General features: G+C 36.3%; 2 protein-coding genes across 3 annotated transcripts; one reads left to right on the forward strand and one right to left on the reverse strand.

The window, feature by feature from the left end:
• Positions 1-2,561: 2,561 nt before the first annotated feature.
• Positions 2,562-7,861, reverse strand: LOC306887950 (uncharacterized protein). The gene is made up of 5 exons (XM_079446010.1): positions 7,444-7,861; positions 6,643-7,146; positions 5,610-5,766; positions 5,294-5,532; positions 2,562-4,220 (listed from the first exon to the last, which is right to left on the reverse strand). The coding sequence occupies exons 1-5, from the start codon at positions 7,504-7,506 to the stop codon at positions 4,086-4,088; spliced, it is 1,098 nt and encodes a 365-aa protein (XP_079302136.1). The 5' UTR covers positions 7,507-7,861; the 3' UTR covers positions 2,562-4,085.
• Positions 7,862-8,676: 815 nt separating this feature from the next.
• LOC306887920 (pre-B-cell leukemia transcription factor 1-like) lies at positions 8,677-22,568 on the forward strand. Of its 2 annotated transcripts, XM_079445963.1 has the most exons (9): positions 8,677-9,095; positions 9,683-9,756; positions 11,617-11,861; positions 14,291-14,481; positions 14,980-15,115; positions 15,265-15,406; positions 19,520-19,614; positions 19,759-19,809; positions 21,073-22,559. In XM_079445963.1, the coding sequence occupies exons 1-9, from the start codon at positions 8,860-8,862 to the stop codon at positions 21,151-21,153; spliced, it is 1,251 nt and encodes a 416-aa protein (XP_079302089.1). In that variant the 5' UTR covers positions 8,677-8,859; the 3' UTR covers positions 21,154-22,559. The 2 variants fall into 2 exon arrangements, with proteins under 2 accessions (XP_079302089.1, XP_079302090.1); XM_079445964.1 differs by lacking the exon at positions 19,759-19,809 and having other exon boundaries at positions 8,764-9,095; positions 21,073-22,568.
• The last annotated feature ends 383 nt before the right edge of the window (positions 22,569-22,951 follow it).

Below are 22,951 nucleotides of genomic sequence, written 5' to 3' on the forward strand. Positions count from 1 at the left end.
TGTCAAAACACTTAGCACAAAAAAAAAAGATTTGCCATACATTTTTTTTTAAAAATAAATATGTGTGGAATTTGCAGTAAATTAGAGCAATAAAATTTACGTAATTAAATATAATGACATTTGTGACCCTGGACCACAAAACTTAAGTCTTAAGTGTCAATTTTTCAAAATTGAGATTTATACATCACCTGAAAGCTGAATAAATATGTTTTCCATTGATGTATGGTTTGTTATGATATGACAATATTTGGCTGAGATACAACTATTTGAAAATCTGGAATCTGAGGGTGAAGAAAAAACCATTGTTTTCAATATATATTTGGAATATATTAGTCAATATAGACAATTATGCAGTTATGTGAATCTGTGTTATGTAGCTTAATGCAAACTCAGAAACTGAACTGGGATTTTCCCGTCATTCTCACACAGCAGCTGCATCCAGACTAAAGCAGAGCAAATATCTGGAGCATTCGTGCTGACTCTGAATCTGCAGTAAATCAGCAGCTGTGTTCACATAAATCTGCCTGTGATCAGTTCAGAGACATGTAAATAAGCGGCAGGAACTTTCACTTCTGCAGATTTACTGTGTGGTTTTGACACAGAGACCCAACAATAACCTGAACCCCAGCCACCGTCAGCCAGACATCAGAGCGCCAGACTGAGGATTTCATCAAAAACAGCCTGCAGTATGATGGGATATCGGCAGGCCATAACACGGCAGGAAACCGAATCAAATACCTCACAAAAAAGCAGATTAATATCTACATTACTGATATGTGATCGCTGTTGCCATGGGGAGGACAGATTTCCTTTATGAATATAAGCAGGAAAAAATTCAAAGAGTCATATCCAGCAAAAAAAAAAAAAAAAAAGAATTGAACATGTTATGTTTTTGTGCCTTTTTGGTATTGATATTTTTTGTGTGTGTGTTGTAGGCTAAAGTCTGATACTGTCTCTGGTGCTGATTTCTCTGGTTGCTCTTGTATTTATGCAAAAAAACTAATGACATTGTTTAGAAGAAACCATATTGAGTCCATGTTTCCTCATCTCACACAAATACGGCAATAAATCATAATCAGGTTTGGTTCAGGAAACACAGCTGCCGCTGACAGGCTCTGTCAGAAAGCATGCTCGCGTTCAGGGCCATCTAATCTTCCTGCAACAGATTTCTTTAATTTGAGGAAACATGAAGCAGCTGTAAGAGTCTGACAGAGCCTCCTCGACCGTGAGCACAACCCACAGTTATTTTGTGTTTCAGAAGATACGTTCAGATGAATCGGACTGATGCGGGGGTTTGGATGAGGCCAGAGCGAGGCCATTTGTCCAGAACAAGAGCAGATAAAACTGTAATCTGATACAGGGAACAATCTCAGATGAATGACTGGACTTTCACAAATATGACCTCAACATGATCTGGATTTATACATTTTTATTTCTTTCTTTTTGTGATGCAGGTTTTTTTTTTGGAATGTGTTTTCATGTAACATATACAACAATAAATAATAATAAAATAATAAATATTGTATCATGGATAATTATTATGTAATTATTTATAATTCATTTATATAATAAATAATAATATGTTTCTAATATAGTATTAAAATATAATTATACATATAACGTAATGTAATATAATATAATAATTTATTCATATATTTTTACCAAGCAAATTCATTAAGTGGCATGTTCCTATATATGTATTTATTTTATATTTTTTTACTTATAAAATAATTTATTAGATATAAAATAATATGCATTTTATAATTGTTGATTATTATACAATAATATTTGTAAAATAATATTCAGAATTTTTTTGATTTAGCAAATTCATTGCATTTCAGTGTATTTCTTTGTATATCTTTGACAGTTACTTTATATATATTATTTATATACATTTATGTTTTCATGAAAACTATTTTATCAAGCAAATTCATTAAGTGTGAATAAGTATTTGCCAGTGAAATCAGTGCTAACATTTCTGTAATGCTGTAGTGAGCGATCAGCATGCAGGACCGGTTTAATAAAGCACTTTTAAAGAGCTATATAAATTTGGCACAGATATTGTTGTGCTCGATTAAGCTTGTTTCAGTGTGGTAAGACATGCAGAGCCAGTGACATTTCAAAAGGATAAATACAACTGTGCATGCTAAAACAGAAAACTCACTCTAATGCATTTATAACACCCTACTGACTCTCTCTCCAGCCGGCGTCACACAGATAATCCCGAGCCGGGCCGTCGTGAATCCAGAGCCCTGCGGGATGGCACAGAGGTCACAGGTCAGCGGAGAGGTCAAAGAGGGTCAAGGAGGCGAGCTCAGGCCTGACGCTCTTATTTACTACAAGACTATATCTTCAGTGCAAATGCTGATTGTGGCTCATAAAGAATGGCTGTTTGTCTCTTACAGAGACTGAATTCAATCTGAGCTTTCAATGAAGGAAATGTGTAATGCCTCCTCTCTTAATGTCATTAACAGCCATCAAAAACACATATATAATATAATATTATGAATATGAAATAATAATATATTATTCAGTATATTAGAAAAAACATGGCACTTAATGACTTGGTAAATTATTTATTTGTCTATTTTTCAATCTGTACATTATTTTACAATGCAAATTCATTAAGAACTCTAAATTAAAATATATATTCATATATATAACTGAACTTATTGAAAGCATTACATTTTTATATTGCATTACACTGAAAGCATTTCCAGAATCTGTGCATATTGACAAACATTTTCTGCCTCATGATCTTGTAATTGAGCATAAATTGCTGGTAATACGCAGGCAGTGTCATGTTCACAAACCTGATCGCCGCAGGGGAAGCTCGTGTAAAACCAGGCATGAAAAATGCTAATTACTAATGTTAACAGTATAGCTGGTGATTTGTGAACAACACCTGACAAGTATCGCACTCTCCCTCAATGAAGCGCCTCATTAAGCTGCAGTCCGAGGAGAAGGAACATCATGTGTGACCTTCAGTGTGTGTTCAATCCTCATGCTTTAGTTTGAAGTCAGAGTCGCGTGTCCCTGTGCTCTCATTAGCCTTCACGTCTGCTCACCTCCATCACCAAAGAACAGGGAATTTAATGAGATCTGACTCACAGAAGAGGCCTTCACCTTTCTTCATGTCGCTCAATACTCTTTTATTTTTTTGTCTTTGAAAACTATATGTATTGGTTTTAAGATCTAAAGCCTCACAAAGTTCTTTTTCAGAAATGCTTTGTTTCAAAAATTGAATATCTTTCTTTAAAATAATGCCATTTGTTGTCTTATTTTATTATCTAAAGAAATAATCTTTATTACATATTTTTAAATGTACAAATAGTTTTTGGGCCTACTGTACTGTATTATAAGTGGACACCATTACCGATCATGCGCTAAAATAATACTTAATATTCCTCAATATAAAGGCCCATATGGCAAAAAATATATATTTTACAAAATATATGTTAAAAATTAACCCAAAATATATTGCTGATAAAATGTATTTATGATATATGTAAAATATATGATTTTACAAAAAAAAAAGAAAAAAGTATATAATACAAAAATAAACTATATATTGTAAAAATAAACAAAAAATTTTTTTTTTTTTTTTTTTGTGCATTATGTGGTTCCTTTATGATCCTCAGATGAGATTAAAATTGTTAGTCTCTGTCGCCATCTAGTGGCTGGATCTGGGATGTAAGACAGTGGCACTTGCTACAACTTCAGAAATGTTTCATCTGTGCTCTTGAGTTTACATATCTTTTCATAATAAAAGTAAACTTTATAATTCACATTTAAACATTTATTTCCATATTTTTGCATATACATAACAGAAAGAGGCAGAGATCCTTCAAATGGTATCTTTAAAGCAAGAGATATTCTGTGACTCTCCCATTCATTATGGGGCTCTGAATTCAAGCACAGTGAATGTAGCAATGTTGAGAAGTAGTGCAGGTATTCTTATACTGGTAGTCTGGTCTTTATAGTTATTTGGACAGGAAAGAGTCTGCCATGATAAACTCACACACTGTAACAGACCCAGGGAAGCAGGAACCTCCCGTTTGATTCTCAGCTCATCGTAGCATCTATTAATGAACAGGCTTGAGATCCGTTCTCTGTTCATCCATTCTTCCGCCCTGGACCTTCAGCAACAAAGAAAAGAAATCTTCATCGTCCATCGGTCCTGGAGCTGCACTGCGCTGCTCCTCCAGCCGCCCCTGGGCCTGGCAAAATAAAAATAAATACATTAATAGTAATAATAATACTTTTAAAATAACAATTATATAATAAATACATTAATATTAACATTAGCCTTTTCCAATTTGACATTACTGACCAGAAATTATTGTACTGATTATAAATGTTTTGTGATTAAAAAAAGAAGGAATAAAAACACTTTTTAATATTATAAATAATAATAATTAGTAGTAAGAGTAGTAGTAAAAAGTTAATACAATAACAATAATTGTAGAAATCAAAAACATTAACCAATATGATATTACTGGCCATAAATTATTATAATAATTATGAAGATTTTGAAATTATTGTTAATAATAATACTTTTTAATACAATTATATATAATTATTTTAGAAATCAGAAACATTAGCCTTTGCCAATTTGACATTACTGACCAAAAATTATTATACTAATTATAAACGTTTTGTGATTTAAAAAAAAAAATATTTTTTTATATTATAATAAATTATTATTATTATTATTATTAAAACGTAACAACACAATAATAATTATTATTTTCGAAATCAAAAACATTTGCTTTTACCAATTTGACATAACTGACCATACATTATGATATTAATCATAAACATGTTGCAATTAATAGTAGTAATAATAATAATCATAATTTTACAAATTAACTATTTTAAATTTAAAAAACCTTTACAGATTTGATATTACTGACCAGAAATATTAATATATAAGTATATTAATTTACGGTCTTTTTGTGCCTTTTGAGAACCAATGCAAGACATAAAAACAATCAAACAAACTAATTAATTAATTAATTAAAAATAATGTTTACGATTTTTCTCACACAGTTTAACTGTGTTGTTTTGTACATATACAGCTGCCTATGTAACATATTTGGAATGGGGTCCTTCATAAGAGGATCGTCATATTTGGGGCCCTTGGGATCAACAAGTTTGAGAACCCCTGTGTTATGTGAAGTTAGCAAAAAGAAAAGACAAGTTTCCTGACACAAAGACAAACATGCCAGTTACAGGCTAGGTCATGTGTGTGTATTCCAGCAGTGCTAAACAGCATCTCGGCAGCGCTCACTTGTGAGTTGACGATCATGTTGTAAAAGTCCTCTTTGGGTGTTTGCGTGGGAACGGTCCGGGCGGCCTCTGGGATCTTCCAGCTGCTCTTCCTCTGTTTGGCTTTGGGCAGTGGAGGTGGGGGGGCAGAAGGAACGTCCTGGAGTTCTGCTCGCTGGTCATCCAGTCGACGACCCTGAGAGGTCACCAACAAATCGAAGAACTCCTCCTTCTGCAGGGACGTCATGGAAGAGAACACCACTGTATGGAAAGACACGCTTCATGAGAGCCCTGTTATTGTCTGTGATTATGGTGAGGAAATGCGTTCATCTCTTCACCTCTCTGGCTGTGGCGAGGTGTGCTGGGCTCTGAGTAACATCTCCTGCGGTGCTCCAGACGGAACGAGCAGCGCTGGTCATTGAGCCGCCGGCCCTCTTGTAACGTGAACAACAGCTCACACAAAGCGTCTGGGAAATCTGGAGATATCCTGTGAACCTGAGCACATCATCATCATCATCATATCGAATTCTTTCCCCCAAAATGAAAATACTGTCATCATTTACTCCCCCTCGTGTTGTTCCAAACCTGTATGAGCTTCTTTCTTCTGCTGAGCACAAAAGAAGTTATTCTGAAGAACATTGGTAAGCAAACAGTTGCTGGTAGCCATTGACTTCCATATTTGTTTACATTTAGGGAGGTCAATAGCCTCCACAAACTGTTTGGTTACCAATATACTTCAAAATGTATTGTCTTTCATGTTCAGCAGCTTGTACAGGTTTGAAATGACGCAAGGATGAATAGATGGTGACAGAATCTTCATTTTTAGGTGAACTATCCCTTTAATTCATCCATAAGTGTCTAGATACATAAAAATATGAAGCAGTACAACTGATTTCAGAATTGATTTCTTGAGCAGCATTTCTGAAGAATCATATGACACTGAAGACTGGATGCTGATGCTGAAAATAAGCTTTGCGTCACAGGAATAAATTACAATTTTAAAACATATACAGACTGTTTTTACTTCCTAAAAACATTAAACTCCAACACCAAACTTTTGAAAAGTAGTCTATATGCTAATATAATAAATAATGAAATAATAAAATATTTATTTATAATAATAAATTATTGCAATATAATTTATTATAATACAATTATTCCAATTTCTAGAATTAAAATTTCCTAGCTGTAACTAACACCGATTAGCTTAAAACTAAAAACGACAAGAACTTCAAAGGTCCCGCCCACTTAGTGATTCAATAGGAAATTCATCAACGCTGGAAAGAAACCTGCACTTGTCAAGCCATTTCATGGTGTCTTCTTAACGCAATCAGACACACCATTAAATTTAGTATAATTATTAAACGTTACCATTAGTTTTGCATCGTCAGGGCTGAGTCTGTCTTTGGGCCGCAGTTTTACTTCTGCTTGAGCACTTGGTTTGTCTTGAGTCTCTGCTTGTAGTATCTTCTCTGGTCCCGCTGCCGTCCCGTCTGGTGATCCCTTGTCCGTTTTCGCAATATTTTCCACCTTCTCTTCTTGTTGACTTTCCAGAGTTACATTCCTCTCCTCATCTATTTCTGCCTGCATTGCTTCACTTTCACCTTTTCCTACTTGGACATTGTTGTGATCATGTGAACTTCCCTCTGTGGCTTCTCTAATGTCATCTTTTGTGTTTTCATCAGTCGTCCTGATCAGTACGGTCGTCAGTACGGTCCTTCCTCTCTCTGTGTTGTTTATCACATCCGAAGGTTCATCCCCCTCTTCGAGAATGAGAAGAGGTTCCAACTGCTTGTCCACCGAGGTTTCAACTTTGACCTCTGAGCAGTTCATCGTAGCTTCTGCTGAGCTCTCCGTGGAAGAAAATATGAGAGCCTATAAAAAAAGTATGACGTTAGAGATCCCTCTTTCCATACAAGTCAAGACATTGAGAGACACTGAACAGTCATGCATGTAATCAGCATATGTATCTAAAGTATGTTTATCATTTATAATGCCAATTTTATCTAGCAATCAAAGCGTAGTCTATGGTAGAACATGACATATGGCAACTAACCTTAGATAAAACGTTTTCAGCACGCAACATAGTTATTATAATACAGTTATAACATGTAACTGAACTTATTTCGAATCTGATTTAGATAGCGGGTGTCATTTTACGGCCCTGCTTACCTTCTCAACGTTAGACGAGTTAAAATGAGGTCCTCTCAGCGGAATGTCAAGTAAAGCCCACATGCATCTCACCTCCGTGTACGAACATGCATTAACTCCCACATATCTCAGCTAAACTTTGAGTGTTTCTCACAAACGAATCTGAAAAGAGCTAAAAGCTGACACGATACATCGACAACTTCACTGTTTCACAGTCTGCTTGCTCTGTCTCTTCCTGTTCCTCTCTTATGGTCCTGATCCACCCCTATTTATTTGGCCCGTTTCAGTTTAACTAGTGGAATAGGTTCACGTATAGAAATGCATTATGGAAGTGCATGATGCAATCTGCTCCCTTTAACCCCACTTTTATTCAAATGCTAAACTATTTTATAATCATACGTATAGGGAATGTGTGCTGATGCTCAACAGTTCTGACAGTGTTGAAAACTGGTGGCCTGTTTGTTTAACACAGTCTGTGGTTTTGCAGATTTCCTGTTGACTACCAGCAAAATGAGAAGTTAGACTTGGTGATATAGTGTAAGACTTGAGCATAGAGGAGAAGATGACTGAGTGTCTAGAATTTAAAATAAGATACTTGACATTCATGGGTCATTTAGTACCAAGAAACATGTCCTGTTTCTCCCCCGGTTGATTATACTGCAGACCTAAGCCTCCAGGCCATGATGACATGTAAACTATGCACTTGCAGAAAGGAATTTTGTATAGGTTGAGCAACTCAGTACATGCAAGAATATCACATTTTATAATTTAGAAGTAAAACTGAATATCATGAAAATGGTCAAGCACATGACCAGAGTTCACATTTCACCCTTAAAACAAACAAAAAGAAAACGAATATGATTATTTTATTTTATTTTAAGATTATTTTATTTATACCATCTTAATTAAATTTGTATACTTTTTTAATTTATAATTAAAATCTTAAAGTTTTACTTTTTTGAATGCGTTTTTAATTCCACTTATAATTCATATCATATCATTACTGTAATAAAATGTTTTTTTTCTTCTTCTTCTTTAAATTGGCATAAATTAAAGCATAATCACATTTACATTTCCTTTTAATTTATTTTGCTATGAAATGCAAACTGAACATGTTCCTGACAAGTTTTGTCAGATTTATTCACAAAAACCCTGAATTTCTCCATATTTGTGCATTTAGGCTACATTTTCCTGGAAGCATAAATCCATGTTTCATTCTCTGTGCGTTTTCATGTCGTTTTTGACCCATGCAATAGGACTGCGTGGTCACAATGTACTCGTGTCTTGACATTTGCATTTGCAGAACGTCTATTTCCATGCAAGGGCACGTTTTTATGTGTCAATCGCTAGGGGACTCCAGTGTGGTGATGCATGGACACACACTCACTCACAGTCACACGCACACACTCATCTAGATTAATGTAGCTACTGCTCAGGATGTTGCAGCCCATCACAGGCAACGGGCCCAGCGCAAGCCGCGGTCTCGGGTTGAACGTTCACCCGGGAATGCATCCCCTTAACCCGGTGCATCCGCCTTCTCAACACCGCCCCGACAGAGACCCCGCGGGCCTCGAGGGCACCGAAAATGGACACGACAACCGCCGAGACATTGGAGATATCCTGCAACAGATCATGACGATTACCGACCAAAGTTTAGACGAAGCTCAAGCAAAGTGAGTTGTTTAAAAGTTTTTCTTTGAAAACTTACAAGTTTAGCATCGAGCTAACGATCGCCAGACAAGGGTATGCTAAACATAGTATAATCTATCATCTAACCTTTTCAATCAGTCTTTAATCCACTTAAATACACTTTTATTTGATTTAAACGGCCTAAAATGTCAAATGTTATTACTTTTAAAACAATTATTAGAATGTGTGCTGAAGTTCACGGGCTTAGCTGCTATTGTTTACGTTTTTCTTGACTTCAAACAAACTCTTTTTCTTAAGTTTTGCAACATATACGATGCAAAATAACGATTGGCTATTTATATAAGTTACATAAATCTATTTATTTTTTATTTATCTTATTACAGGAGTAACTTTATTTTTATTCATGTCACAAAAACACAAATCTGCCTGAAGCTAAGGTGAAAGGCTAATGTGTCAGGAGAATCGAAATGGGAAATAATATATAAATATATATATCCCATGTATATATAAAGGGAGGTTGTGACATATTATATTTTCACCAACAACGCGATTTTATCCTTTAAGCATGCTAATGTTAGCTAACTGACTTTTATTTGTTGTTTTGTGACAGAAAACACGCTTTAAACTGTCATCGGATGAAACCGGCTTTATTCAGCGTCCTGTGCGAAATTAAAGAGAAAACTGGTGAGTAATGCATTTTGTTTTATAAGTGGTAAATATCATAACTGCAACTTTATAATTTGTTTTAAAAGTTGGCATTGGATCGGCACAGGCGCCATGTTCTGCAAGAACAAAGCCAGAGTGTGTACACTTCATAAAAATACAATAATTGCATTATTTTTTCCTTAATAATCATTTGTTTTATTCTAGTTCATAAATCTATTCCCAAACCCTGCAGTTTTGCATGATTTGAATGTTAAAACAGCACTTTTTACTCAACAATAGCATACTGATTATGGGGTTGACCAGGTTTTAAAAATTGAAGTTGCTCTCAAATAATAGTATTCTTACAGTCTCAGACCATGTTATTTACATGTTATTCTAAATTATTTGCATGCATTACATTTTTTTTTTATAGCACAATAAGCACACCGATATCAAATGGTTTCTGGTTTGTCTAAAGACCACATTTGCAGTTCCTGAGTACCAAATGACAATTTATCTCAGCACTATTTTAGCGATATTATCATCTTTTTGCATGTGATACCACATTTGCATGCATTGGGATCTCAGTACAACAGTAAAGTCGTAATTGGCTTGTACGAGAAGCTAAATAACCATCCAGTATATCAACACAAACCTTTTTATTTACATGCAGCATCCAATTATTTGCATGCAAGAATTGAACTATTAATAATTGCGCAAAAAAAAATTGGTTTGTATGAAGACTAAGTTTAGGAAGTCCCATAAGAGGACTGAAATGTTTACTGTGATGGTTAGTAATTAAATGGCGTTGTGCCTAATGGAGTCGTTTAATTTCCGTGGTTTGGCACGCTCCCTTACAGCCCGTGGTATTGTATGCTGTGTGCCATTAATCATACAGTACTGCCCTGCACTATTCACTGTTTATTGCGCAGTTCTGTCTTGAAACATTTTGTAAAGCATATAAATACAAATCAAATATCTCCTAATCAGACTATGTGTAATAGAATAAAGCAGTACTTGGCGGAGCTGCAATATTAAACAGTGATGACACAGGAACAGTCAAAATGAGTCCTGCTTAATGTTTTGCCCTTGACTGAAGCACTTAACCTTGTGTTGCTCCAGGGAATAAATTAAAATTAATTCAGTATTCACATTTATCTTGTAGGTCATTGACTGCCATTACAGTATCAAACATATTGGATTGTACTCTTTCTACTCCTCTGAGGAAATTGATATAGTGTTAACACTGGAAAAGGTGCACAGATGTGCTCTTTTTAAATTCTAAAGCCATGTGAATAAAGGCTTTTTAATTTTTCACACTACTGGAGTGCCTTGGATTAATGAGTTTTCTGATGACCCTTGAAAAGGACCAATAACTCAAAAATAGTTTACAGCATGAACATAGACAAATAATTTGGTATTACCTTCAAATAAAGTCATTACAGTACAGTTTGTATAATTATATATTTTTGTTATATATCTATTCATGTGTTTTATTGTTATGCATACTATGCAGGATTTCTTACATTTGAAGTACTAATACCAGTGTTGTACAATTAGGTTATTTTTGAATCATGGTACATGACTAGATTAAAAGGGCTGTGGTGGAAAAAAAAACATGGAAACACTTCATTACCCATAATGCATTGGGTTCGAGCAGACGCAGGGATACAAAAATGTTAAAGTACAATCTGTAGTTTTCATGAAAGTTGTAAAACTTGTAATACGACAGACTTTTGCTGACCAATAAATAGATATATTTATTTTTTTGGTGCAGGCAACACACAAAAACAATACACAGTGTTCGTTTACTTATACTACCGACATTGCAACATTACAAAGCTGCTTGAAAATCAGTGAATGCATGAATCCTTTAATGAATAAATTTCTTATTTGCAGGTCTTTCCATGAGAAATGCTCAGGAGGAGGAGCCTCCAGACCCACAGCTCGTGCGATTAGACAACATGCTGCTGGCCGAAGGTGTGGCCGGTCCAGAGAAGGGGGGCGGAGCTGCCGCCGCGGTCTCTGCCGCAACCAGCTCTGGCGGGATGTCACCTGACAGCTCACTGGAGCACTCCGACTATAAAAGCAAGTTGAGCCAAATTCGGAACATTTACCACACAGAGCTGGAAAAATACGAGCAGGTACATAACGCTGCCATTGTGCTGGGTAAGAATCCTGCATCACAATAATAGAGTGCAGCAGTGCACGCTCACTTTTTTTTTAGCAGCTTTCTTTCTGGAAGTATTCTTCTCATTCATTTTTTCACATAAAAAAAGAAAAAGTGAACTTTGATTTTAAGCTTTTGAAAATTGGACAAAAGACAAGATTAACAACTTTAATGAGGAAAAGAACTACAAGAATGATTGATTTAAAGATGTTGATTAAGTGTAAAGAAACTATGTATGAATTTTATTGCAAGATAAGTATATTATGCATACAAATATTTAAGTAGTTTGAGATCATAGGAAGACTGATTTTTCTGCAGAATCATGGGTAATATAGTTTTTCATCAGGAATTCCACTTTTGAACACTATTATGTAAAAAATACGTTGAATCAACGAAAGCATATACCATTGATTAATAATCTCATAGGTCTCACTTAAAAGGAACACTCCACTTTAAAAAAAAAAAAAGGCTCATTTTACAACTCCCCTAGAGTTAATCAGTTGAGTTTTACCGTTTTTGAATCCATTCAGCCGATCTCCGGGTCTGGCGGGAGCACTTTTAGCGTAGCTTAGCATAGATCATTGAATCGGATTAGACCATTAGCATCTCGCTCAAAAATGACCAAAGAGTTTCGATAATTTTCCTATTTAAAGCTTGACTCTTCTGTAGTTACTTCATGTACTAAGACCGACGGAAAATTAAAAGTTGCGATTTTCTAGGCTGATATGGCTAGGAACTATACTCTCATTCCGGCGTAATAATCAAGGAACTTTGCTGCCGTACCGGGGGTGCAGCAGGTGCAATGATATTACGCAGCGCCGGAAAAGTAGTCCTCAGCTAGGTAACTAGTTATGATATAGCTGGGGACTACTATCAGGCGCTGCGTAATATCACTGCGCATTGGTACGGCAGCAAAGTTCCTTGATTATTACGCCATATGCTAATGGTCTAATCAGATTCAATGATCTATGCTAAGCTAAGCTAAAAGGGCTACTGCCAGACCCGGAGATCGGCTGAATGGATTCAAAAATGGTAAAACTCAACTGTTTAACTCTAGGGGAGTTGTAAAATGAGCCTATTTTCAAAAAAGTGGAGTGTTCCTTTAAAAAGTTATTGTTCAAAATCAGTTGTTCTATGGAGAAAATGAATGAGATTCTTACTTCTGCGCTCTGTTGAGCTTGAAATACATCTTGATCTGGGGCCGGTTGCACCAGCTGGACATACACCCAGTTGTAAGACTAGGCTGGATGTAAAATGCACTTTAAGTCGTGCGTAAAATTTATACCCGTTGCACCATCTCGGCGTAATGAGGTAGGTGTAAAGTGAAAAGTCATGATTTGCTCAGACATTATTAGTTTTTAGGATCCATGTCTGTTAGTTAATTATTACTGCAGACGTGAACTGTAATGCTTATTGGTCTTTTCGAGCAGGATAAGAGATATCAATCGCGACGCTCGTTGTCGACATACCACGCTACTGACAGTAATTGACCTTATAAAAAAAATTCTGTACAGCATGTAATTATGCAATAAAATACTACATATGATCTGGGATTATTAAAAGAAACTGTACCAGTCAACATCTTGCTTGGAAATATTTCACCTCTTTAATTCCATTCATTATTTGTAGCGAGCCTGCCATCCAATAATCGCAGTAAGTTTTGTGCTTTTTTACTTTTAATCAGAAATAAAGTATCAGCTTTCAAATTCTGTCAGTTTTATCACAAAATACAAACTATAAATGTGTTTTTTCAGCCACAGAAAGATGTCAGTAAAACACACAATGTCACATTTAGCTACCTCAGGAAAGATATTCATTGCCTACATAAACTCGATAGTCAGCTAGAAAAAATAACTAGAGAGAAGCATTGTATTGCATTCATTATATTTTACTTAACCTGCCGCCTTCATTTTTAATGTTTGTTTGAAGAAATCTGTCATGGGAACATGCAGGGAGACTTCAGATATAAAAACACGGACTTCTTAGAAAATGTTTACTCAATGAAATCATGGTGCGGTGGCTTCACTTGTTATGATGTCTTGAGCAATTCATATATTCATATTCATAATATTGGTAGTTGCAGCCATTGCGGCGTGAATGTCGTCTCTTTTATCACTGCGGGAGAATGTGTCAGCGTGGACGCACCTTGTCTACGCCGGGCGTAGTTGCATCTGATCCTAGTTTTAGTTGGTGCAACAGGTGTAAATATTTATCTTAAAGCTGAACGTTGCAAAGCCCAGCGTAGGGCTTATACCCAATTTTTTACATCTAGCTGGTGCATCCGTCCCCTGTTGTTTGCACAGCATTTGTCTTTGAGTGAGGACAAAAATGTATGTCTGACATAGGAAGAAAAGTGTCCGCGGATAGAAAGGTGCTGCTTTCTAACCTCATTGCTGTTTCCAGGCCTGCAGTGAGTTCACAACCCATGTTATGAACCTGCTGAGGGAGCAGTCTCGCACCCGGCCCGTGTCTCCGCGTGAGATCGAGCGCATGGTGGCCATCATCCACCGCAAGTTCAGCTCCATTCAGACGCAGCTCAAACAGAGCACCTGTGAAGCGGTCATGATACTGCGCTCACGCTTTCTGGATGCCAGGTGGGATTTGTGATGCTACATCTTTGCTTTTAGTGCTTTTTTGTTTTCCAATACAAATATCTAAACATAATCAGGATGCATTTACTCAACAAGTCTTGAAAGACTGAACAAATTTAAGTGAGTTCATGCTTAAAACTGTCAATGGGGAATGAAAATTAGTTTTTCCCTTTGAATGAAATAAATTTTCCAGAGCCCATCGGCATATATTTGTTCATGTTTTACTCTGATCAAACTTCAAATCAGTTTCACAAAAAAGAAGACTTCTTATCTTGTCATTTTTCTTCTCATATAAATGTGTCTTGATTTAAGTATCTTTAGTCATTTGACAGAACATACATATTGTGTTTTCTGCAAGTTACTCCTTCATTTTTCTTTACTTGGTCTTTAAAAGTCTCAAATTTATCAGCATAAAACCTGCAGAAACCCTGTTTGTTCTTCATGCAGATGTTGATTTCAGATTAGTTTTTTTTTGACTATGACATTTTCTTGCTTTGTCAGGCGTAAACGGCGTAATTTTAGTAAACAGGCCACAGAGGTTCTGAACGAGTATTTCTATTCACATCTCTCAAACCCTTACCCGAGCGAGGAGGCCAAAGAGGAGCTGGCCAAGCAGTGCGGAATCACGATGTCTCAGGTACGAGCTCCTCTACCAGATCTATTTTCTCTATTTAATAGGCTTGTTTTCTTTTGAGCGTTTGAAAGGAGCCTGGCTCTCAGTCCACTACGGGAGTGTTCGGTCATCAGAGACGGATCAGTTTCATTCTGGCTCTGAAATCGTGACAGGTGTCCAACTGGTTTGGTAACAAGAGGATTCGCTATAAGAAGAACATTGGGAAGTTCCAGGAAGAGGCCAATCTGTATGCCATGAAGACAGCCTTAGGGGCGACACAGAGCGAAGAATCACCCCACACTCCAAACTCTACTGGTTAGTTCAAGTCTTTAGCTCTAACAGGGCATTTTCACACTAGTGTTTGAGATTTGAAATAGTCCTGAGCAGTACCGTATTGACCCGAATATAAGACAATGTTTTTTTTCTTGGAAATGCATATGAAAAAACGTGGTCGTCTTATATTCAGGGTCTACACCCACAACAATAGGTGGTGCCAAATACGCGTAAAACGAGTGTGCCAAGAAATACATATGTGTGTTGTAATTGTGTGTATCTCACACGTCCTTAAAAGTGAAGCTGTGGGCTCTTTGATCGCCCCCTGGTGGCTGGCTGCAGTACAGGTCATAAACCCCGCCCTCTCCATGTAAACGAATGGGACTTGAGTCAAAATAAAAAAATAAATTACACTTCCAAAGCAAGGCAAGGCAAGTTTATTTATATAGCACATTTCATACACAATGGTAATTCAAAGTGCTTTACATTAAAGAAAGTAAAATAGTCATAAAAATAATAATAATAATATTGATCACAGCAATAAAAAATTAATTGTAATAATAATAAAAACAAGAAACTTAAAAACAAATATTCTCAAGCTTTATTCAAACTCTTCCGCACTAAGTGAGCGGGGGTAAAAAACCTTCCAAAACACCTAACTATTCCACTACTTCACCCCCTACTTACTTTGACCATCATATCTGACCTATTCGCTAAAACTCGTTGCATGCCCCTGTCTGTAATGGTAGGAATTTAGAGTTGGTAGAGCGATTCACGACTAGAAGCTCACTTCTAGCGTCTCACATTCTCTCTGTATTTATACTTTCATATGCACTAATTGCCTCTAGGGCTCTTAGTGCCTTAGAGAATGCATTTTGTCCCTCCCGGACTGTGCTCATCTCTCACTCAAGATGTGCACTCGTGCACCTTTACACTTACAGGTGTACCTAAATTACGACACCAGCTTTCTTCTACTGGTGTCCCTCACTCATATCTGAGTGAGTCCATCGCTCTCTCCCTCCCGCACTCCCTCCGCTTACAGACAGTCCCTAACCAGAAACCAAACAAATAGAACTCAGAGGTCCTACTTTAAACTGATTAACCAACACACTTGTCTTTCTTTGCCCACATTCTCTTTACCATCACAGAACTTACTTTAGCCTTCTGTTTAAACTTTTAAAATGATATAAAATTGATTTAAAATTAATTTAAAATAGTTAAGAATAGAAAATGATTATCACAGCAATAAAAACAAGGAATAATAATCACAACAATAAAAACAAGGAAAATGATATAAAATGAAAGTACAGTGCAATCAGTTCGGACGTAGCACAGTGCTCATTCAACAAATGCACAGCTAAACAGATGAGTTTTGAGTCTGGATTTAAATGTGGCTAATGTTTTAGCACATCTGATCTCTTCTGGAAGCTGGTTCCAACTGTGCATGGCATAATAGCTAAAAGCGGACTCCCCTTGTTTTGTGTGAACCCTTGGTGTTTCTAACTGACTCGATCCTAATGATCTGAGTGGTCTGTTAGGTTTATATTCGGTGAGCATATCTGCAATGTATTTGGGTCCTAGGCCATTTAGTGATTTATAAACGAGTAAAAGAACTTTAAAATCAATCCTAAATGTAACTGGAAGCCAGTGTAAGGACCTGAGGACTGGTGTGATATGCTCAGATTTTCTGGTTCTAGTCAGAATCCTGGCAGCAGCGTTCTGGATGAGCTGCAGCTGTCTAATGGTCTTCTTGGGAAGGCCGGTGAGGAGACCATTACAGTAATCCACCCTGCTGGTGATAAAGGCATGAACAAATTTCTCCAAATCTTGACTGGAAACAAAATTTCTAATTCTTGCAATGTTTTTGAGATGATAGTATGCTGATTTAGTTACTGCTTTGACATGACTACTGAAATTAAGGTCTGTCTCCAAAATCACCCCAAGATTTTTTACTTGACTTTTAGTTGTTTGACCCCTAAAGTCAAGGTATGCAATCACCTTGAGAACTTCATATTTGTTTCCAAATGCAATGACTTCAGTTTTCTCCTTGTTTAACTGAAGAAAGTTTTGGCACATCCAACTGTTAATTTCATCAGTGCATTGGCAGAGGGAGTCAATGGGGCTGTAGTCATTTGGAGATGAGGCTTGGTAAATCTGGGTATCATCAGCATAACTGTGATAGGCAATTTGGTTCTTCCTCATTATCTGACTTAGTGGGAGCATATACGAGCTAAACAAGAGTGGTGCAAGAATTGAGCCTTGTGGGACTCCGCATGTCATGGACGTCCACTTAGACTTATGCTCTCCTACACTCACATAATAACCTCTCCCTTCAAATTATGGCCTGAACCATTTGAGTACCATCGCAGAAAGCCCGACCCAGTTTTCAAGTCTCTCTAGAAGTATGTCATAATCGACAGTGTCAAATGCAGCACTAAGATCTAGTAGTACCAGCACTGATATTTTGCTAGAATCAGAATAAAGGCGAATAGCATTTATTATCTTAATGAGTGCTGTCTCTGTGCTGTGATGCGCTCGGAAACCAGATTGAAAATTGTCCAGATATCCATTTGACTTTAAGTAGTTGTTCAGCTGATTTAAAAACTACCTTTTCAATAATCTTACTTATGAAAGGAAGATTTGATATTGGTCTATTGCTCAATATAGTATTATCAAGATTGCGCTTTTTCAGAAGGGGCTTAACAACTGCAGTTTTCATGGAGTTTGGAAAAGTCCCAGAAAGAAGTGAGGCATTCACCACTTTTAAGAGATCTGCTTCCAAACAGTTAAACACACTTTTGAAAAAAGACGTGTGAAGTGTGTCAAGATAGCAGGTTGTCGATTTAAGGTGCTGTACTATTTCTTCCAATATTTTGCTATCAATTGCTTCAAAAACAGACATATTTACTTCTTTTTGAAATTGCCTGTGTGACCTCTGCATAACTGGAAGATGTGCCAATCGCCTTTCTGATATTATTGATCTTTTCAGAAAAGAAGGAAGCAAACTCATTGCATTTGCTGTTGGAAAGCATTTCACTGGGAATCTGATTTGGGGGGCTTGTTAGTCTCTCAACAGCAGCAAAAAGAGTGTGGGGGTTGTTTAAGTTACTGTTTATAAGGTTTGAGAAGAAGGTCTGTCTAGCTATGGCTAGTTCTGCATTGAAAGTATGAAGGGTGTTTTTATAGATGCTATTGTGAATTTCCAGTTTCGTCTTCCACCACATCCGCTCAGCTTTTCTGCATTGTCTTTTCATACTCTGAACTGCTGTTGATTTTCTCCATGTTGATTTTTGTCTGCCATTCTTCTTGCAGATTCTCATGGGGGCAACATCATCAGTAACATTCTTAACTTTAGAGTTAAAGGAATCAAGGAGAAGATCAACAGAGTCTGCAGAAATGCTTGGTGTTGAAGATATAGCCTCCATAAATAGCACACTAGTGTTCTCATTAATGCATCTCTTTCTGACAAGAGACAGATCTAGATTCAGTGGTAACAGAGATCAATATCAAAGAAAATACAGAAGTGATCAGATAGTGCTACATCATTAATAACAATGGATGAAATGTTTAGACCTCTACTGATAAGTACATGATTGTGTGTGGGTCCATGCACATGCTGAATCGGGTCAAAAGTGTTTAAAGCAGTTATAATTTCTGTAGTAGTTTTGATTTCTGCATTATCTATGTGAATATTGAAATCCCCTGCAATAGCAAAACAGTCAAACTTTGAGGAAATCATTGATAGCAGTTCTGTGAAATCATCAACAAAGGCTGGAGAGTATTTTGGAGGCCTGTAAATAAAGATAAACAGAAGTTAAAATCTTAGAAAAGTCTGAGTAAAGTACGTAAGCAGGGAGCAAAGCGCAGAGCAGTAAGCAAGAGCGTCCGAACAGTAGTGGAAGCACATTTCAATACAATTTTCCAAAATATGGTTTTGGTCATTTAAGGTAGTTGTTATCACGTTGATATATGTTCAATGGTTCGTTTTTGTGATAAGTTTGATTTTAGCTAGTAATTTGATGCTATAAAAATGGGGCGTGTTGTTATGGTTGATTAATGAAATTCATTCAAATTTAAATAAAATTGTAGTACTAGTAAAAGGCATTTGGGAGGTTTTTCATACATGACTGAGTCTCGTATCTCTCATTCTTCCAGGCTCGGGATCGTTCTCGCTGTCAGGTTCAGCTGACTGCTTCCTAGGAGTTCCTCCAATGAACGGAGAGCAGCCTCCTTATCACATGGGGGCTCAGGTACGACTCTCCCGAACTCAGTCAGCATTCCGCTGCATGGCATCATCTCTGTGCATGTGTTTGGATCTCACTGGTTCAGAGGGGCAACGATGTGGTTTTGTGTGTTTGCTTTGCCTAAATGTCCTTTTCCTCTCTCTCTGGTAGGACGCTCAATCACGCTTCTCAGAAAGACTCTATAGTACCAGAGAGAGCCGGGTGAGGAGCTCATCACATGCATGCTCGTGTCTGCCGTCTATCAGTCTCGCTTTTTAAGACTACACTGTGATCTTTACTCAGTTGTGCTGTTTTGCAAGGATTCACATGCTCTGTTGATTATAATTAAGGCCTATTCATATCAAGAGTGACGTGGGAAGTGGCACATGATTTTTTTATGAGAAACATTCACACTTGTGAACAAAGGTGAAAAGCACATACGTGGTCTTACATTATCAATAATAATGATGAGAATGTAATAATCATCATTACAACATTATTATCATTAATAAAAATAGTAGATAGTAATAAAAAAATAATAAAAAGTGCTGTATAAATTTTAAAAAATTATTATGGTTAGAAAATGTGTATTGTTAAAAATCAGATTTCACCTGCTTTAAATAAGTGTAAAATAGCAATATATTTGTGTAATGATAATATATTAGTAGTAAAAATATAGTCTGGTATAAATGTTGAAATGATTATTGTTATCATCTAACAGTGAATTTCACTTGGAGTAAATAGGAGTAAATCTTGATAATAATAATAGTGTTTTGTTATAAAAATGTATCATTTTAAAAATAGATTGTTTATTAAAAGAAGAAAGCATATGCATATTTAAAGTCGTGACGTATTGTCAAGTATGGTGACCCATACTCGAAATTGGTGCTCTGCGTTTAACCCATCCAAGTGCACACACACAGCAGTGAGTAGTGAACAAATGCACACACACACACACACCGTGAACACACACCCGGAGCAGTGGGCAGCCATGCTGCGGCGCCCGGGGAGCAATTGGGGGTTCGGTGCCTTGCTCAAGGGCACCTCAGTCGTGGTATTGAGGGTGGAGAGAGCGCTGTACATTCACTCCCCCCACCTACAATCCCTGCCGGCCGGAGACTCGAACCCGCAACCTTTCGATTACGAGTCCGACTCTCTAACCATTAGGCCACGACTTCCTCATGTGATATGGCTTCAGCAGTGAAATCACTAAAAATATGTCAATATAAAATGTGAATGCTTCTGCGTAACTTTAAGTACAATGTACAACATGGCAAACTCCACTACAAACTCCCTCATGTTGATCCAAACTATAACTTTAAGCCGCATCATTGTAAATAACATCTTCAGCATAATTAGTAGTTTTTTTCACTCACTGTGAATAGGCCTTAAATTCTGGCATGTATGCTAGTATCATGTTTATAGATTTCTATACAGGACGACTTCTGTTTTTCTGGTTTTAACAGTAGTTTTCTGTGTCTGCAGACTAATGGGAACTGGCAGGAACAGAACACGCCACCCTCCGCCACTTCACCCGGCAGCGATCACTCCGACAACTCGGACTGATGAGCTCCTTCCGCTGGCGTCCCGCTCAGATACCGGAGGACACACGGAATGACGAAAGAATGATGGTCACTCTTCTACCCAAATGCAGTTTTAGTTTTTTTCACATTTATTTTGTTTTTAGAAGCTCATTATCAGACTTGACATTGAGCCTCATTCATGAAACACGAGCAGAGATTTTCCATGTAAACCATTCATAAAGCTGTTCTTATGACAATTGTCGTATTCCATTCAATACGGTAATTTACGTAAGAATGGGCCTCATTCATGAAATAAATTGTTCGTAAAATCATACTTTTTTGCATTCAGTTCAGTGCGAGCAGAACAGATTTCTGTCATAATATCTCACACACATATATATATATTATGTGTGTGTGTAAAGCTAATTTACATACAGTTTATGCATACATATGTGCGTGTGTGTGTATGTATATGTATACATTTTATGCATTTGTTGAGCTTTTGTTTCATGAATAAGGCCCTTTTCTCCATTCGGATGAATGAGTGTGTTTGTGTGAGAGAGAAGAGTTGGATGAGTTCATGGCATTTAGTTGCCGTCATGTATTTTATTTTATTTTCACTACATTACAACTTCCACTATTTGTTACTGCAATATCTGGGTGTTGAAAGGGGAACTTTTTAACTGCATTAAGACTGCTTTCATTATAGTTATTATATTATTGTTATCACTGCTCTATATTGTTTATTCAAAGCTCAGATAGAATTGGCTTGGGTGAAGGGGGCAATAGTGAAAAATCCAAAGATTGTTTGTTTTTTTCGTGTGTGTGCGTTTCTCTTTTTTACTGGGTTTGAGTATGTATCGGTTATATGAATGAGGTGTGTTTGCTGTCTTTATTTACCATTTGAATGAGTATATCAGCAGGGCTGTCTTTTCTCTGTACAGTGAAACACCTGTATTCTCTACCTCTTTTACAATAAAGACTGTCTGTGTACACATTCATCATTTGCGCTCAAATGTTTTTTTTTCAAGCAAATGATCAGTTTTAGCTTTATTTTTAACACTGAAAAATGTTTACTTTACATAAAATGGCACTTGCAGCCCATTTTACTTTAGTAATCTGATTAATGTCCCAGTGAAATGTTATTTCTTAATATTTCACTGGACGATATTTCAGTCAAGTTGGACTCTATGGAAGAAGCATCTCACAAAAGCGAGAAAATTTGGATACCGATACCATTGTGAAAGATACACCGGCATCTGGATGACTCTTGAATGAGTGTGCAAATTTTTAAATATATTTACTTTTATTTATTTTAGTTTGTTTGTGGAAAACATTAATGAACATTTGAAACCCTCAACTAAAATGGAGAGCAGATTAGACGGCAATAAAATGCAATTCAATATTAGTGCTGTCAAACGATTAATTGCATCCAAAATAAAAGTTTTTGTTTACATAATATGTGTGTGTAGTGCGTATATTTATTATGTATATATAAATACACACATACAGCATGTTTTGAAAATATTTACATGCATATATATATAAACAACATTTTTCTTGAATATATACATGCATGTGTATATATACATAATAAATATACTCATATATTATGCAAACCAAAACTTTTATTTTATTCTTGACAGCACTAAATAAAATATAATAGGATGAATTTCATAAATTCTATCAAGAGCATGTCTAAATTATATTTCAACTCTAAATCAACAGATATAAGGATTTTTTTCCTAACAGAAAATTAAGCCAATTTTTAGTTTAAGTTTAAAGATATATATATATATAAAAAAAAATTGTGAAAAGATTTTTATTTTATTTTTTTGTAT

The sequence above is a fragment of the Barbus barbus genome (genome assembly GCF_936440315.1).
Source record: "Barbus barbus genome assembly, chromosome: 21".
Lineage (NCBI taxonomy): Eukaryota > Metazoa > Chordata > Actinopteri > Cypriniformes > Cyprinidae > Barbus > Barbus barbus.

Bases quoted from the DNA above. Each gene is read 5' to 3' on its own strand.
- LOC306887950 (XM_079446010.1), bottom strand. From the start codon at position 7,506: ATGTGGGCTTTACTTGACATTCCGCTGAGAGGACCTCATTTTAACTCG. The intron at 7,147-7,443 runs GTAAGCAGGGCC...CTTTTTTTATAG, and splicing joins ACTCGTCTAACGTTGAGAAG to GCTCTCATATTTTCTTCCAC. The intron at 5,533-5,609 runs GTGAAGAGATGA...CTTTCCATACAG, and splicing joins ACCTCGCCACAGCCAGAGAG to TGGTGTTCTCTTCCATGACG.
- LOC306887920 (XM_079445963.1), top strand. From the start codon at position 8,860: ATGTTGCAGCCCATCACAGGCAACGGGCCCAGCGCAAGCCGCGGTCTC. The intron at 9,757-11,616 runs GTGAGTAATGCA...TCTTATTTGCAG, and splicing joins CGAAATTAAAGAGAAAACTG to GTCTTTCCATGAGAAATGCT. The intron at 11,862-14,290 runs GTACATAACGCT...TGCTGTTTCCAG, and splicing joins AGCTGGAAAAATACGAGCAG to GCCTGCAGTGAGTTCACAAC.